The following is a 14,828-nucleotide window of genomic DNA, read 5'->3' as shown; positions in this document are numbered from 1 at the left end:
GCCTGCGCTTAAGGTTAACAGGATGAGTGTCAGAATTACGAAAGATTACATATTTTTAAATATTACACATGATATACAATGAATCATACAGTACAAAATGTATTATGGTACAACATCATGAAATTTGTGACTCAAGCAATCTTCACTAGAGGAAACTATATTAGCTATCATTGTCCATCACCAACTGCTTCTTCAATCTCCTCAACATCTTTGGCTTGCAGCTCTTCTATCTTCTTACCAAAATGGTCCTCAATCTTCTTCAATTGCTGGAAGGACCGGTGGCCGTCCACGAAATTGATAGCAAGCCCTGACTTGCCAAATCTTCCTGTGCGACCAATCCGATGTAGGTATGTCTCAAACTCAACCTGCCCCTTCTGGTCCACCGGTAAATCATAATTGACTACCATCGTGATCTGAAAGAAAGAGAAAAGTAGATCCTTAACGAAAGAGAAAAATTGCTGATTTTACATTTGACACACTTTAAGGCTGCCATCTCTTAGTAGAGCTGTTTATCAAAAACATGGTTTGATACGAGCCAAGAACAGCTACACTGAAGCTGACAATTAATCAAGTTTGGATTCATGTCACAAAGCAAGGGTGTCAGAGTAGGCGCAACCAGTGAGGCACATTTTGGTTGAAACATAAAAGGAAAAAAAACAACAAAAAACTTTCAGGCCAGAACTAAAAGTTGCAAACAACTTGTTTTTTCACCCAGAACACCTTCATACCTTTTTGCCAAAATTTAGCAACATAATATGTATTTACTTGAATAAATGCCACAGCATTGATTATATACCTTAGTTCCAAAAATCAATGTGGCAACTAAACTACCACTCGATACTTGAAAATGATGTTTAAGTCTTTATTTTTGAGATCAATAGTGGTACCACTCAAGTGCACCGTTTACCAGGGAAATATGGTAACAGAGTACGTGTGCGTTGTTTCTCTTTGGAAACATTCCTTACAGTGTTTCTCTAATGATCTCAAATGGTAAGGTTAAGAGTTACGCAGTATTATAGAGATGCTTTTTGGTCATTGCAGTTTTATGTCTAACACTGAACACTTGTCAGATAACTAGATAGTACCTTGCACAGCCCAAGCATCTCAAACTGTGACATTTTTCTTGGGGGAGCATGCCCCCAGACCCTCCTAGACTGGCTGCATTCGGCAGCATCAGGACTGAGCCTTACCAGTTTTACTCTGATGCCCCTGCAAATGTAGGTGCCATACAATTAATAAATATTTGATTGCAATGAAAAACATATTCCAATTCTAAGTGTTCAGTTCACATCCACAGCATGTCCTATTTTAACACTCACTTGTTCTATATCAATTCCTCTAGCCATCAAGTTAGTGGTGACTAACAGTTTCACTTTACCATCACGGAATCTGTTCATTACTGCAATACGTTGATCAGGTGTTGACTCTCCTGTCAGTAGCTCAACTGCATGTCCCTCCTTTGACATCTTACCAGCTAGCCCCATGGCTGACCTCCTTGTCTACAAGTGAAAGACATGCAGGTAAAATTATGCAAGAGGCGCACGCGCACACACACACACACACACACACACACACACACAAACGCCTGCATGCACAAACATATGAACACACAAACACATAATAATGCATGCTCACACACAAACACACACACAGACTCACCCTACAAAACACCATGGCTTGACCAACTGAAATAACACTGTAGATATTGGAGAGTGCTTTAAACTTATCATCTTCATTACTACAGGTCACATAATATTGTTTGATGTTATCTAAACTTTCTTCTTCTCTCTTCAGTCGTAGTATAATTGGATCGGAAATTATGGTCTCTGCAAATTTCATCACCTTGTCATCAAATGTGGCAGAAAACAACATCATCTGACAATCTGGTGACAATGTCCTATGTTAATTACAACACAGTTAACTAATAATTTTTTTTTAGGCTAAGGAAATCATTAACAGATCTTTCTGTCAAACAATACTTGAGTAAATACATAAACATTTCAGGTATGCAAAAAAGTAATACAGCCAGTAGTCCATACTTGTATATTCTAATAGTTTGGTCCTGGTGCCCTTGTGTATCAATCATAACATCAGCCTCATCCAACACAAACACTGTGATCTTCTTTGGGTCAAACACACGTAATTTCAGTACCCAATCCAGAGTGGTTCCCGGTGTACCAATGACCACGTGACTATCCAATTTAGTACCCCGGGCAACTAGTGCCAAAATACCAATAAAAATATTTTTATTTCAGTAATTACCTCGCTCTCCTCTAACTGCAAAAGAAATCCGTACATCAGTATAAAATTTAGCCATCTGCTTAACAACTTCCCCTGTCTGACAAGCAAGATCAAATGTTGGTGATAGGCAAATCACCTGATGAACAACAGTGCAGATATTATAATGGTGCAAATTAATAGGTTGAAAATATTTTACCTGGGGATAATTTTTTGACGTATCTAATTTACTCAACAAGGCCAGCACAAAAGCTGCTGTCTTTCCAGTACCACTCTGAGACTGAGCTATTAGGTTACGACTCCTACAGTCAACACCAGTTACTCCATATTATGACACATATTTATCACCAACTCACGGCACAGCTAACAACAAGGGTAATGCTGTCTCTTGTATTTTACTGGGTTTGCTGAATCCCATATCATAGACACCTTTAAGTAATTCAGGCCGGCTGTGATCACACGTACAACATAACACACACAGAATGCAGTTATTCATTTCTCACAGATTCAGCTCATCAAAGCTCTTTACAGAATATAGCGGGGAGTTGGGGTCTTGTCTTAACACTTCTACATTATTTTTCGATACCACTAATCGAGCTCTCAGTACTTTAGTGAGCAGAGAAGTCTCAGCTGCACTCAAGCTCTTATTATCTAAACATCAAAGGTGCCGATTGCTACAACACGAGTTAGTTAATAAGATACCTTCATCATCTTCAGCACTTGGTGCGGTTGTATCGGACACTGTTACCTTAGGCACGGCCGAAGGCAAGGCTGGCTGTTGCTGAGAGGTTTGTTGTGACCGCAGCGTCATATCACTCACCTGGAGCAAGTTCTAAAAGAATCCAGCAGCGCGAAATAGTTTACCTTCTCTGAGATCTTTTCCTCTTCCCACATCTGGGCAACCCAAGAGTCAGACATGATTTTAATATATATGTACACCAACACGGATAGTATCTTGGATAGTATTAAAGTCTTTGCGTGAACGTTTCAAACAATTTTTCCACGTGTGTTAGATTTTATTCGTATAATTAGAACAGTAAAGCTTATACGGTTGGCGGGCAGTGGCGACGTCATAGCAACAAGCAACAACGATCGAGACTCGAGACAGTCAATGGCTACTTCAGAAGACAAGTGGAAATTACCCGGATGGAAGATTGAGCAAAAATACTCTTCCGGAATATTGATAGGAAATTGGTCGGAAGACAGGCTCGAGGTAAGAAGTGCAGTTTATGCAGTTCAAGCTAATTAAACTACAATGCCTTGCATTGTAGTTTGAAAAGGGGAGCCACAAAGCCAACAGTACCAATAAAGAAACGTATAAAGATTACAGTAGTGTGCATAAACCGGATGTAATCAGTAGAAGGAGTAATTTGCTAGTAAATGTGGTAAGGAAGAGGATTGAATTCAACAGCCAGCGGGTGTTTACTACATATATTGTAGGGCTTGGACAAGGCTCATTTATTCTCCCATCATGGTAACCTCTACTCTCGCTACATGATTTCCATGTATGATCAGGAATATGGACAGAGGAGAGGTCAAATTACTGGGAATCGAATGTGGGACAAACACCGATTGTCTTGGGCACCAGAAGCTTCTGATAACCCAGTCAGTGGTATGAAATTTGATCATTTATAAATAAAATTTTACATGTCTTTACATTTTAGGAGAACCAAAGAGATGGGGTCTGCATGAGTCACTAAAAGATAAATGGAAGAAACTGGAAGAGTTAGAAAGACTAGGAGACTTTGTTTCAACGTATCATTTAGGATATAATCATGGGATGCTCCCACAGTACCCACGTCGTTATGCTACACCTCGGGCATTGTCTTCCCACCTCCATCCTCAGAGAATCAACAAAGATATGAACTTGAGGGGGATGCACAGTAATGTACAGCCAGAACACCCTATTAGTACACACCAGAGAACATATACAACTTGATGATTAAAAATATACACTGTACATTTCTCTATACAATTCATATATTTTGTACTAAACTCTGTTAAGTTATGAGAGAGGGTGCTGTAGAGTTTACAACTCACTAAGAATTAACATTGTTCTAACTGAAAGACCAGCTTCTCGTAGTGTTAATCTGTAATCTGTTAAAAGTTTCTTGGGAACATCACTAGTAAACAATTCGCAGTCAGGTAATGGATGAGTACTGTGGCACTGTGCAGCATGTATTATGTCTGCTATAAGATCAGTGTGATGAAATCGTCTTTCAAATCTTGTCCCGTCTGGTAGTTTAATAGCAAGAGTCACACAATTTGGATCATCTGTTGATGGCTCTGGGGGTAAACTACTATTGGAATCATTCACTAGTTTTTCATGTCCATCTAGTGATGATTTCCTGGTTTTCTTCATGGATTTACAAGAGTTTGTGGAATTACAGCCATGCCCTGACAAAGATAATAATGATTTAGTTTCCAGTGAAGATGTACCATTGCTACATAGATCTACTGCAGAATCACCATTATCCTCAACATTTCTACCACTACTCCCAATTGCTGGTAGTGGCTGTAGTCTATGGAACCCAGTCTGAGCTACACGAGGTTCTGGGATGTTCCCAATTGATGATCTTCCCATAGTTAATGAGTGGGCTGATGAACGAGAGCTTGGTCGACTTTTTCCTTTGCTACTAGGAGGTCTTCCCACTCGAGAAGATGGGAAAGGTGGTTCTGTTGGTGGTAAAACAATACTAGACTTAAAAATGGTAGCCGAAGGTGGTTGTGTTGTTTCATCAGCGAGCAGTACATCTAAAAGGTTACACACAATAGTAAACTAAACCACAACATCACTGTTTATTTACTGGACAAACAGACGAATGCCTGATGCATCCAGGGTAGTCTAGAGTGCTGACCACTATTCCCTGCACTTAGCTACACGGAAAAGTGATCTGACCATACAGGTCTATGTCCAGGGGACCACCCCAAACAATACATCACGCACAGTACAATGCAATTGACAGATCTAGAGTGAGTAGCTTTAATTTTGTGGTGTTGCTTTCAATCATGCTATGCTTTTTTTTCCTGAGCTTACCAGCTGCAATGACTGCTCAGCAATAAAAGATAGGCTACACACGACCATTTCTCCAAGTAGCTGACATACCTGCTTGATTCGATGACTTTGTTGGAAGCAGCTGGGATAAAGAAGGGTTCAAAGGCTGCGACGGGTTTAAAGCTACTACAGGTCCGTTGGGTACAACAGATGCACGCTTAAATCGTCTCCCCTTATGCCGTATAACGACATCCTTCTTTTCCATAACAACATTATTTTGTATCCTATATTTTGGTGCACGTGACGTACGTTACCTGAGGAGCTACCTCCCACTCGCACCATTAATACTGTATAAATTTAATGGCGGAAGATTCCAGTCCACAAGATGATGAACTTCATTTGCCACGAAGTAAGATAATTGGTTATTTGTCACATAAGTAAATACTATTCTTAACAATGCGCATCACTCCTAGCTGCTGTTAATAAGCTTATAAAAGAAATTGTACCACATGCGAGGATACCTAACGATACCAGAGATCTGCTTCTTAGCTGTTGTTCAGGTATTGTTGCATTGTTAGTTATTTTGCATTTAGCAACCTATTTTTCACTTCCTTGTTTAGAATTTATACACCTGATAGCATCAGAAGCTAGTGAGATTTCTGACCGGGAGCAACGCAAGACCATATTGCCTGAACACATCATTGAAGCACTAACGGTGTGTACTTTACCACACTATGCACCCCACTCTTCCATTCTGTACACGGAGTGGCAGTCAAGCACAATTTGTGTCTTTGACCCAGTATCAACTGTCTACATTGTTTCACTCGTAGGGACTAGGATTTACAGAGTATATGGAAGATGTGAAGTCAGTTTATCAAGAGTACAAAGTGCAGGCTGCTGTGAGTGGTATAGATGAACCTTGATAGTACTTTAGCTAGTGTATATATGATATCAATGTATAGAAGAGGAGAAGAGAGAAGTCAAAGTTAGAAAAACTGGTAAGTAGTAAGAATTACACATCCACAGGTGATTGGTCACTGCATTTTTTGCTGCTGTACTTTGCTGTCTTGAGTCAAGAGTAACCATTGCCAGGAAAAGTAGGAGTAACTAAGCGCATGGCTGTCTGTTTCTTTAGTTTGTAAATGTATCAATTTACCATATGGTTTGTTTGCTTCAGGGAATTCCAGAGGAGGAATTACTCAGGCAACAACAAGAATTATTTGCTCAAGCAAGAGCCCAACAATTACAAGTAAAGCATATTTGTAGTAATGAAGTGATCTTATTTATCCACCGTACAAGTAGAGCAATCCAGAATATCAAATGATGATGCAACAAATGGCAGTAGCGGCGGCAGCTACAGCATCATCATCATCGTCATCACTACAGCAACAGAATGTACAGGTTGATACACCCAACACCACTTCTGAACAGTAATCTCATCCACCAGTCTGTGGACTGGAAGTACCACTGGAGACCACAACTCCATTCACATTCTCCAGACTTGTATAAGTGTAGAGTGGTCATTTTTAAAATGAGAAATAGAATTTTTTTTTACTATATAAGTGTATAATCTACAGTGTATATTATTATCCATACATCCTTAGACACAAATACAGTGGCACACAGTAACCAATGGCTCTTCTAAAAGTAGTCCCTCTTTTTTTTTTCCTTTTGCAGTTGGTCAGTGAGATTTTTTCCTGACCACATGATGAAAGTATTTTTTTGGTTGCACGAAAAAAATACAGTCTTCTGGCTGGCGAGACTTCTAAAGTTGTCTCATAAACACTTGGTAGTATTTGGGCTATAACATGGGGCAATGCACTTATGAAAGTGTCCATACTTCAAGGTGTCATTTTCAGGGTTCTACCACATCTAAAAAACACTACTAAGCTAGCTGAATTTTTAGAGCAGTTATTTGCAAATGCATAAATCTGGGATACTCGTATAGCTCTACACAAGGTTGTACCTATATTGTACAGTGCCACAGGATTTTTCATGGCAACCTCCTGATCCCAATCTATAGAGTGTAACATACTACTCAAATATTTCACACTTCTAGTACACTATCTAGACTAGGGGTAGTACCACTGTTAGTCACATTGTTGCCACCCTCCTGATCATCTTTATTAGACTGTTCTAGCTGGTGAAGAATAACCAGATAGTTCATGGACTGGCAAAATACCTATTAAGAATATAAACAACAAGATTTAGCAGTGGCACAGTCATACTTTAAGAGCTGGCAGTCCTGAGATATTCTTTTCTGCACATTCAGTGGCAGATGAGGATTCGGGGTACATTGTGTGATAGAGCAACACCATATCATATGCACTCTCCTCCCTACAACAGAAAATTGTACCATGTGTATGTGTGGTATGACACATCACTGACTTGTTAGTTGTTAGGAAGTAATTGAGAACACTTTCTAATTGATGCTTACAGGCTAGGAACCACAGGAAAGGGCCAAAGTGTCGAGTTGAGTAGAGCAAATCAAAGTTTCTTCTCCATAGAAGATCTGCATGACTGCGTCTGTGTACCTGTGGATGACCACCACAAGGTGAAACAGCTTTATACCAATCTCCCCTGATTTACATCCCCTTATAGCCTTCTGTTTTACTTTAATTGTACTTAATTTCAAAATAACATAGCCATCGCACATTCAAGTATTATACAGAAAGGGCCAAATCTCCCACCCTTGCCTGTATATATATATATATATATATTATATTGTTGATCATAAGTTTTGTAACATGGGATATGTAGATATTTCCTTCATGACAAAAATGGTGCTCTCAGGTTCATTGGCCATGAATACCATACACTGAATTGCCTTTGCACTTTCAAACATGTGTAGTTAAGGACAAGCACATATGTACACATAAAATTAAGTACCCACATCCACACTTATAAGTAGTCACATACTCTTATATAATCAGAAGAATCTGGTGGACATTGGATACATACTAAATCCAAAACATCCACATGTTTTAACTGGTCAAATAGTTTCTATAAAGCAACAGCACAGGTTATATGTACTGATCAAATTTATTAACATCACTAACTGATAAATTCTCATCCATTAGCATAGCAGGGAGTGTAATCTGACGACCAACCATGGGGAAATATGTTTGATTCAGTCGATCCCTTTCGCTGCAGTTAGCAGACCGTAGAGTACCATCTGTCTCCCGGACAACTATCTGACGTGTCTGTGACAAAAGTAAAAAATATATAAGCATGACAAGCCTCACACCTCTACCTGCCCTATTCACTAAATTACTCTAATAGAACACTCACTTCATTGTTAGTCCCCACAGAAATGTCAGTGAAGACATATCGGTGGTCATCAAATCCCTCCAGTTTATGATCTTTACTGATCACTTGTCCTTGTTCTTCTCTCTCAGGCAGCTGGGGAGGCATCTTCAACAGCTTATCAGCCAATTCATCTGTTTCTTTTCTAGCCTAAATGCAAAACATGTGTAAACCACTGTCATTTTGATATGTAGATGTGTATGTCTTCTGTACATGTTGTAGGCATGTGTGCATGGACTACTCATAATTATTCTTGAGAAGTGGAATTCAACCACTGCTATACAACTACAACTAATATAATCCTCTCACATGGCCAAACCCTTTTCTCCACACGGCGTTAGAAATTATAAGTACCAGCTACAAAGGTAGGGTCCGCAATCCGAAAAATCAACTTTTACAAATCGATCCCCCTACCATTGTGGGTTGTTCATTGTAGTATCCCATTGCTAGATCCACCATGAAACTGGAGGCACGATTGTTGTCTTCACAGAAATATCGACTTTAGTATTTCGTGAGATGCAAAAATTATTTTTAAAATTTCGTGCTCCACACAAAGAACAGGATAGAACTTGCTACTTAGCTAGGTATTATCTAGAGTTAATGTAGTTAAAAAGTACGCACAGTAATAAGCAAATGGTTCACTGGGTTCCCGGCACAGGGTTGCTTTCTCTCAAAAAGCAGAAAACGAAACACAAATTTTCGAATTCAAACTGCCCTACCAGCCAAGACAAGAAAAACCAACTCTTCCTCATAGTGATGTGATAAGGTTGGATGCATAGTCTGTCTATGCTGTTAGTCTGGAAAGGATCTGAGACTTCTCACCATCTGGGTGAAGAACGTCAAAAATTTCGTGCGTCATTTCAAGGGATTCTCTCAATGGTACCAAAGTGCTTTCCAGTACTTCTGATGACACACTGGTCACTTAATTTTGTTTAGAATGATGATAAAGGATGGATCAAAACGTTTGGTAGTAGTAGTAGTTGGTGTTTCTGTGATTTCATATGGTGCAATATACCAGCAGCTCACCAGGAGCTCCACCCAGCTCGAATCAAAAATGAAAGATTTTGTGCTTTTTTCGGTTTGTTTTTGGATGTTTTGCAGCATAATGGTGATGTAAGGTGATCTAATGAAAACTTGAAGCTGCTGTGGAGCGTGATGGGTGAAGTCAAATTTGGACGATTTTGCTGCCTCCCTGGATGCATAGCTTAGAGCGAGGCGTGGAAGCCGTGGATGAAATAATAATTGACAACCGCTACTACCAAACGTTCAGGGACATCTTTTTCCATAGTTTTAGTTTATAATTGATGATTGTTGTGGCTGCAGAAGCGCTGGAAATGGCTAGAAAACGCGACACAATTCTTTGATGCTGCAGAAAAATTTGACGCTCGTCACCTAGATGGTGAGAAGTCTCAGATCTTTTCCAAACTAACAGCATAGACAGACTATGCACCCAACCATATCGAAACACTATGAGGAAGAGTTAGCTTCTCTTACCCTAGGTGGTAGGGCAGTTTGAATTCGAAACTTCGTATCTCTTTGTCTGTTTTTTCAAAGAAAACAACCCTATGCCGGGCACCCAGCAGATCATTTACTTATTTCTGTGCGTACTTTTCAACTACAACAACTCTGGATACGATTTGGCTAAGTAGCAAGTTTCATCCGGTCCTTTGTGTGGAGAACGAAATTTTAAAAATAAATTTTGCATCTTGCGAGATACTGAAAACGATATTTCTGTGAAGACAACAATCGTCCCTCCGGTTTCATGGTGGATCAAGCAATGGGATACTACAATGAACATCCCACAATGGTAGGGGGATTGATTTGTAGAAGTTGATTTTTCGGATTGCGGACCCTAACAAAGGGCTTGGGAACTCTACAATTGAAAACTTTCAGAGCAAGTACTTATAAGTGGTAAGCACTATGCAGAGGAAAGGATCTGGGGGTACGTGAGACTGCAGTGTACAAGGCTAGAAAAATTTTATATGTAGCTAATATAGGCATTCTTTTAAGCAGAGATCTTTAAATTTTTTTGGCATGATAATTTTAGAGCTACTGCCTACAATTAATAACTCATTTCGGATCATATAACCTACGTGTATGCTTTATAAAAGGGCCCAATAGAACTAAGCTGCATAAAAGCAATTGCTACTTCTTTTTTTTTTTTAAGAATCAGATCACCTTTGTAATAACTAACCAGACAACTATGAAATGTTGACTAGCTATACATGGCTAACACGTTACTTTAATACCAATCAATGTATGATGCAAAATGCACAATGTAAACGTCCTCTGACATGTAATTAATGGGCACCTCTTTTAATTCCTCATCAGTCATCAGCTGGTACTTTGGTATTTCTAAATCCTCCACTCTCATTGCAAATATCTTGTCAAAGTCTCTCCCAGTCATTTTCTTCAACAATTCCTGTACTCGCTCATCATCAAAGGTCACAGACGGTGAGGCTTGATTCGACGCTGTGGTACACGTACGAGCCAAGGAAATAGCTAGCAACTTGCGCACGCGACAGATGCTGCCACAATGCAGCAGGCTTCTTGCATATCTCTCACTAAAGGCCGTGCATCTGGCTGTACAAAATAGATTCCTCACACAACACTTTGTTAGGACAGTACACAAAGATGCATGCCGGATGAATACTCTTGCTGACATTCTGTTCTAAATAATACACATCATGTTTTAATTAATGCTCACTTTATTCTAAAACAAGCCCTCCCATTTCTAAATACGCAAGAAAATGAGTGGCACTTTCAGGTATTAACATTTAGGATATGTTAGTGTAAATAATATAGTGATAAATTTAGAAATATACTTTCTCCGGCTAACAAGGCTCGCGTGGTAGAGCTTCTCAAAGGTAACAGAGCTAGTGTTACGAGGAGAGGACACAAGAGAGCGGCTGTTCTAGTACCAATGTTTACTCAAGTAGGGAAAGACGCTCCAGAAATACTCTTCACGATTCGCTCCAGCACATTAACCCATCATAGGGGCCAAGTAAGGTACAAGTTTACCATATTCTGCACCCGTGAGTCTTTATAACAAATTTTTGCAGTTTTCCTGGAGGTGTCATGGATGAAGGGGACCAGTCTTTGGTAGATACAGCTCTAAGAGAAACTGAGGAAGAGCTAGGAATTAATCCAGAGCAGGTCACTGTGTGGGGCTGTCTCCCAGCTATGCCTGACAGGGTACGCCACCCATTCATGTAAAATTGCAATGTAGTGTATTGCTTACTAGATACACAGATATATTATGTTTTGTTAAAGACTTTACCAGCCAAGTAGTTTTCAGTGCCAAGACAGACATTTAAAATGTTGCTGAGGAATTCAGCTATTGTGGGGCTGTCTCCCAGAAGAATATGTATTTGTTCACGTGCCAAGCATTTTGTATGGTAATAAGTAAGTAAATATCTGGTCAACATTGCACACTGTCCATGAGCAAATCAACCCATGACCAGATATGCCCTCCCCCCATCCACACTACCATACAACAAGTATATAGGGCTTGGCATTATTGAAACAAGTATTGTCAGAATTTTGGTAAATGATATTATTCCGTGCTTAGCACTAATCATTAACACAATAGTTGTTTTCATGTCTTACAATTTATTGCTGCACTCTCATATCACATGATGTTGAGGTTGCATACTAAATTGAAATGAAGAGAACTACTCTAATAGAGCATTCAAACACTCTAATATAACAGTCAGCTAACTTTAAGTATTCTTGCACACCATCATATTGAAACTTCCATGGAACTGAATGTTCCATGTCACCTACTCATAAACACAAGGCTACCTACATTATCATAATGATGGTAATAGGTGTAGTGTTCTATTGCCATAGGAAGGTACGGCTAGCATTGTTCCTGTACTGGGAAGTTTGGGAGAATTTGATCCAGCAAGTATCATCAGAAATGAAGATGAGGTGACACACATGTATACACTATGCAGGCTTAATTGAGGTATTCGTGTTTAGGTGGAGGAAGCCTTTCATCTTAGTGTACAACATTTATCTAATCCAGTCAACCACTCATACACTCGGTTCAGTAAACCACTAAGTAGTTTACACTTCCCAGTATTTCATGGTGGACCAAGTCGCATCTGGGGTCTGACAGGATTCATTCTGGATACTGTATTATCACTAGTGCTACCTAGCGAAGTGAACTATCAGATGATCTCAGATAGGTACCCACATGTAGGTCAAAGATGATGACAATCCTACCATTGTAATTTATGCAATGTTTATTGTCTTATATTTATAACTAAAGAAAAATACTACACACAATTTTATGAATTATTCTAGTTTTGTTTCAAATCATGTTGTGAAGTCTTTAGTGGAGTGAATATTAATCCGATGGTTATTAACAGGTGAATAACATGTAGTAAGATGGAACTGAGTACTGTCGATGGGTATACATTCCATACTCCTTCCATTACTATCAACATCACAAACCTAAGCATAGTTCAATCACAGACTCACTAACATACATGCCTCATCTCTGAGACTACAGTAAGCTTCTAATTTGGTAACATCAAAAAATTTTATGCATAAATATTTGACTACACAACTCACCTCACAACCAATGGAATGCCAGTGTTCCACAGTAGGTAGGGTAAAGTGTGGAAGTACCAGATGTAAAACTGGTAGTGAAGTGTCCGAGCAAACACTATCCCAATAAAGTTTGACTCAAACAATATCGACACCATCACTACATGACAACAGCACAAATGATGGCATACTACATAGGACACCAAGTACACACACAATTTTTATTTATAATGTACCATTTGTACAGTTTTCATGTTTTACTCACCACTATTTGATGGTACTGATAATGAAGTGGATCCAGTTAGTAGCTTCACTACACCACCACGTTGTCTGGAGGAGGTTACAAGTTTCACAATAGTCACCAAAGGAGTTTACCAACTTTACTTTGTCCATCTCTTGTAAATGAACACCCACAGGCAAGCCAAATGGCCAGCCAGCAACAGAATGTGAAATGTTTCATTGAGAAACAAGTGTTCTGGTAGAAAACGCCAATTCACTGTCCACTTGTAGAGGAATTTCCGCTGAAATTCAAATGCTTTTAACAGGTATCCAACTGGATTGGTTATGAGAAAAGGTAGCGCAAGCGACACCTAATATTCCAACATTTACAACTTGTTGATCAAGCTGTTCTACTTACTTGTGGTAGTCCACAATACACAATAATATGGAGGATACTGGAGTAGATGCCATGACTCATCACAAAGATTATCAACCAGCCAGGTGCATACAATAGGATGTTCATTTTCACTGATACAGCCAGGCTATATAGTATAGGAGGTAAGATGTAATAACATCATATAACTGATGGATAATCCTGCCAATGTATATACTATCATGTGCAAAGCTGGGAAGGATGGGCTCTCCTAAAGGTCTATAACAATGTTAAACGATTTCTTGAATGCCTCAAAACTCTCTAATAGAACACTCACCAATGTCCACTAGGATACTTATATGGTACAAAGTGAACCTCTTTTAACAAATTAAGGCTTGGCAAAGGTAAAGATCTTAACCCACAGTTCCATAACCCCTTAATTGCAGCAAGAGTAAATAATGGTGATTATTTATTTATTTACTCTTGATTGCAGCAATAGCAAATGTAAAATAAATCACTACATGTTCAACCAAACATCTCTACATCATTTTCCCCCTATGGTCTTCCCACAGAAGCACAAGGAATGGCAAACTTGCCATGTGATGAAGAGCATCAGCAGATTGTAAGTAGTGCCTAGCCCAATTTTCCTTATACCATGTTGTGGAGTTATAAGCTCTTGCTTGCACACATGTACAGAAGACACTTGACTAACCTATAGCAGATACACGCCAACCTCCAGTGATGGTCTAGAAGTAAGTTAATGGATAGGTAGACAAGGCAAGTGGCCACAGGATCATTGAACATGCGCAGGACAAATATTGAGTGGACGCGATATGCCAACAAACTGAGGAACACCAGAACATAGGGAGGAATCTGTGGAAGTTACAGTCAGCTATACACACACTCCAACTACAGTCACACACACACACACACTGCACAACCACAGGATATTACAAACTTCATACTTTAGCAGTCTTCTGGTATATTCTAATCACTAGAGCAAGGTTGATCAGGTAGACAATGGAAAATATGTACTGTGCCACTCTCAAGTTGTGCCCCTGACCAGTCACTGTGTATAGTGCACTGTAAATGTAGACAAACCCGGCAGGATATCTGTGTGAGGAGAAAAGAATGTATGTG

The 14,828-nt window shown here is 39.4% G+C and overlaps 7 protein-coding genes across 7 annotated transcripts in view; 3 read left to right on the top strand and 4 right to left on the bottom strand.

The window, feature by feature from the left end:
* Nucleotides 1-23: 23 nt before the first annotated feature.
* Nucleotides 24-3,264, bottom strand: LOC136242797 (ATP-dependent RNA helicase DDX19B-like). Its single transcript, XM_066034281.1, has 10 exons — nucleotides 3,103-3,264; nucleotides 2,941-3,058; nucleotides 2,742-2,889; nucleotides 2,595-2,687; nucleotides 2,438-2,540; nucleotides 2,263-2,377; nucleotides 2,040-2,217; nucleotides 1,660-1,897; nucleotides 1,320-1,499; nucleotides 24-413 (listed from the first exon to the last, which is right to left on the bottom strand). The coding sequence occupies exons 1-10, from the start codon at nucleotides 3,154-3,156 to the stop codon at nucleotides 168-170; spliced, it is 1,473 nt and encodes a 490-aa protein (XP_065890353.1). The 5' UTR covers nucleotides 3,157-3,264; the 3' UTR covers nucleotides 24-167.
* Nucleotides 3,265-3,268: 4 nt separating this feature from the next.
* On the top strand, nucleotides 3,269-4,233 carry LOC136242804 (cilia- and flagella-associated protein 107-like). Its single transcript, XM_066034290.1, has 4 exons — nucleotides 3,269-3,451; nucleotides 3,510-3,623; nucleotides 3,679-3,850; nucleotides 3,903-4,233. The coding sequence occupies exons 1-4, from the start codon at nucleotides 3,350-3,352 to the stop codon at nucleotides 4,175-4,177; spliced, it is 663 nt and encodes a 220-aa protein (XP_065890362.1). The 5' UTR covers nucleotides 3,269-3,349; the 3' UTR covers nucleotides 4,178-4,233.
* On the bottom strand, nucleotides 4,150-5,545 carry LOC136242803 (UBX domain-containing protein 10-like). Its single transcript, XM_066034289.1, has 2 exons — nucleotides 5,345-5,545; nucleotides 4,150-4,992 (listed from the first exon to the last, which is right to left on the bottom strand). Exons 1-2 carry the CDS (start codon nucleotides 5,496-5,498, stop codon nucleotides 4,268-4,270), a joined length of 879 nt encoding a protein of 292 aa, XP_065890361.1. The 5' UTR covers nucleotides 5,499-5,545; the 3' UTR covers nucleotides 4,150-4,267.
* Nucleotides 5,494-6,828, top strand: LOC136242807 (protein Dr1-like). Its single transcript, XM_066034293.1, has 7 exons — nucleotides 5,494-5,642; nucleotides 5,707-5,793; nucleotides 5,854-5,948; nucleotides 6,064-6,132; nucleotides 6,196-6,231; nucleotides 6,411-6,482; nucleotides 6,536-6,828. The coding sequence occupies exons 1-7, from the start codon at nucleotides 5,594-5,596 to the stop codon at nucleotides 6,665-6,667; spliced, it is 540 nt and encodes a 179-aa protein (XP_065890365.1). The 5' UTR covers nucleotides 5,494-5,593; the 3' UTR covers nucleotides 6,668-6,828.
* Nucleotides 6,829-7,239: 411 nt separating this feature from the next.
* On the bottom strand, nucleotides 7,240-11,239 carry LOC136242801 (small ribosomal subunit protein mS22-like). Its single transcript, XM_066034287.1, has 7 exons — nucleotides 10,851-11,239; nucleotides 8,525-8,689; nucleotides 8,293-8,436; nucleotides 8,153-8,236; nucleotides 7,622-7,767; nucleotides 7,462-7,570; nucleotides 7,240-7,415 (listed from the first exon to the last, which is right to left on the bottom strand). The coding sequence occupies exons 1-7, from the start codon at nucleotides 11,202-11,204 to the stop codon at nucleotides 7,281-7,283; spliced, it is 1,137 nt and encodes a 378-aa protein (XP_065890359.1). The 5' UTR covers nucleotides 11,205-11,239; the 3' UTR covers nucleotides 7,240-7,280.
* Nucleotides 11,210-13,002, top strand: LOC136242805 (mitochondrial coenzyme A diphosphatase NUDT8-like). The gene is made up of 5 exons (XM_066034291.1): nucleotides 11,210-11,306; nucleotides 11,357-11,548; nucleotides 11,602-11,734; nucleotides 12,392-12,472; nucleotides 12,524-13,002. The coding sequence occupies exons 1-5, from the start codon at nucleotides 11,290-11,292 to the stop codon at nucleotides 12,755-12,757; spliced, it is 657 nt and encodes a 218-aa protein (XP_065890363.1). The 5' UTR covers nucleotides 11,210-11,289; the 3' UTR covers nucleotides 12,758-13,002.
* LOC136242800 (dol-P-Man:Man(5)GlcNAc(2)-PP-Dol alpha-1,3-mannosyltransferase-like) overlaps nucleotides 12,778-14,828 on the bottom strand; it is a 3,050-nt gene continuing 999 nt past the window's right edge. The window contains exons 3-9 of the mRNA XM_066034286.1: nucleotides 14,654-14,801; nucleotides 14,401-14,561; nucleotides 13,734-13,857; nucleotides 13,481-13,686; nucleotides 13,362-13,426; nucleotides 13,121-13,256; nucleotides 12,778-13,000 (exon numbers count right to left, since the gene is read on the bottom strand). Of these exons, the coding sequence (XP_065890358.1) occupies nucleotides 12,847-13,000; nucleotides 13,121-13,256; nucleotides 13,362-13,426; nucleotides 13,481-13,686; nucleotides 13,734-13,857; nucleotides 14,401-14,561; nucleotides 14,654-14,801 (994 nt within the window). The 3' untranslated portion in view covers nucleotides 12,778-12,846. The remainder of the gene's footprint in view (nucleotides 13,001-13,120; nucleotides 13,257-13,361; nucleotides 13,427-13,480; nucleotides 13,687-13,733; nucleotides 13,858-14,400; nucleotides 14,562-14,653; nucleotides 14,802-14,828) is intronic.

Source organism: Dysidea avara, chromosome 13 (assembly GCF_963678975.1).
Source record: "Dysidea avara chromosome 13, odDysAvar1.4, whole genome shotgun sequence".
Lineage (NCBI taxonomy): Eukaryota > Metazoa > Porifera > Demospongiae > Dictyoceratida > Dysideidae > Dysidea > Dysidea avara.
Note: the sequence above shows the minus strand (reverse complement) of the source record. Positions and strands in the feature narration are given on the sequence as shown.

Coding starts and splice junctions, on each gene's coding strand:
- LOC136242805 (XM_066034291.1), top strand. Junction 11,735..12,391: donor TCCCAGCTATGCCTGACAGG/GTACGCCACCCA, acceptor CTATTGCCATAG/GAAGGTACGGCTAGCATTGT. Junction 12,473..12,523: donor TCATCAGAAATGAAGATGAG/GTGACACACATG, acceptor ATTCGTGTTTAG/GTGGAGGAAGCCTTTCATCT.
- LOC136242804 (XM_066034290.1), top strand. CDS start 3,350: ATGGCTACTTCAGAAGACAAGTGGAAATTACCCGGATGGAAGATTGAG. Junction 3,624..3,678: donor GTAATTTGCTAGTAAATGTG/GTAAGGAAGAGG, acceptor CATATATTGTAG/GGCTTGGACAAGGCTCATTT. Junction 3,851..3,902: donor TTCTGATAACCCAGTCAGTG/GTATGAAATTTG, acceptor TTTACATTTTAG/GAGAACCAAAGAGATGGGGT.
- LOC136242807 (XM_066034293.1), top strand. CDS start 5,594: ATGGCGGAAGATTCCAGTCCACAAGATGATGAACTTCATTTGCCACGA. Junction 5,794..5,853: donor GCTTCTTAGCTGTTGTTCAG/GTATTGTTGCAT, acceptor TTCCTTGTTTAG/AATTTATACACCTGATAGCA. Junction 6,483..6,535: donor CAAGAGCCCAACAATTACAA/GTAAAGCATATT, acceptor CCGTACAAGTAG/AGCAATCCAGAATATCAAAT.
- LOC136242803 (XM_066034289.1), bottom strand. CDS start 5,498: ATGGAAAAGAAGGATGTCGTTATACGGCATAAGGGGAGACGATTTAAG. Junction 4,993..5,344: donor AAAGTCATCGAATCAAGCAG/GTATGTCAGCTA, acceptor GTAACCTTTTAG/ATGTACTGCTCGCTGATGAA.
- LOC136242801 (XM_066034287.1), bottom strand. CDS start 11,204: ATGTCAGCAAGAGTATTCATCCGGCATGCATCTTTGTGTACTGTCCTA. Junction 8,437..8,524: donor CTGTGGGGACTAACAATGAA/GTGAGTGTTCTA, acceptor CTTTTGTCACAG/ACACGTCAGATAGTTGTCCG. Junction 8,237..8,292: donor TAATGGATGAGAATTTATCA/GTTAGTGATGTT, acceptor GTTGCTTTATAG/AAACTATTTGACCAGTTAAA.
- LOC136242797 (XM_066034281.1), bottom strand. CDS start 3,156: ATGTCTGACTCTTGGGTTGCCCAGATGTGGGAAGAGGAAAAGATCTCA. Junction 2,890..2,940: donor AAGTGCTGAAGATGATGAAG/GTATCTTATTAA, acceptor TTTGATGTTTAG/ATAATAAGAGCTTGAGTGCA. Junction 2,378..2,437: donor CGTCAAAAAATTATCCCCAG/GTAAAATATTTT, acceptor GTTGTTCATCAG/GTGATTTGCCTATCACCAAC.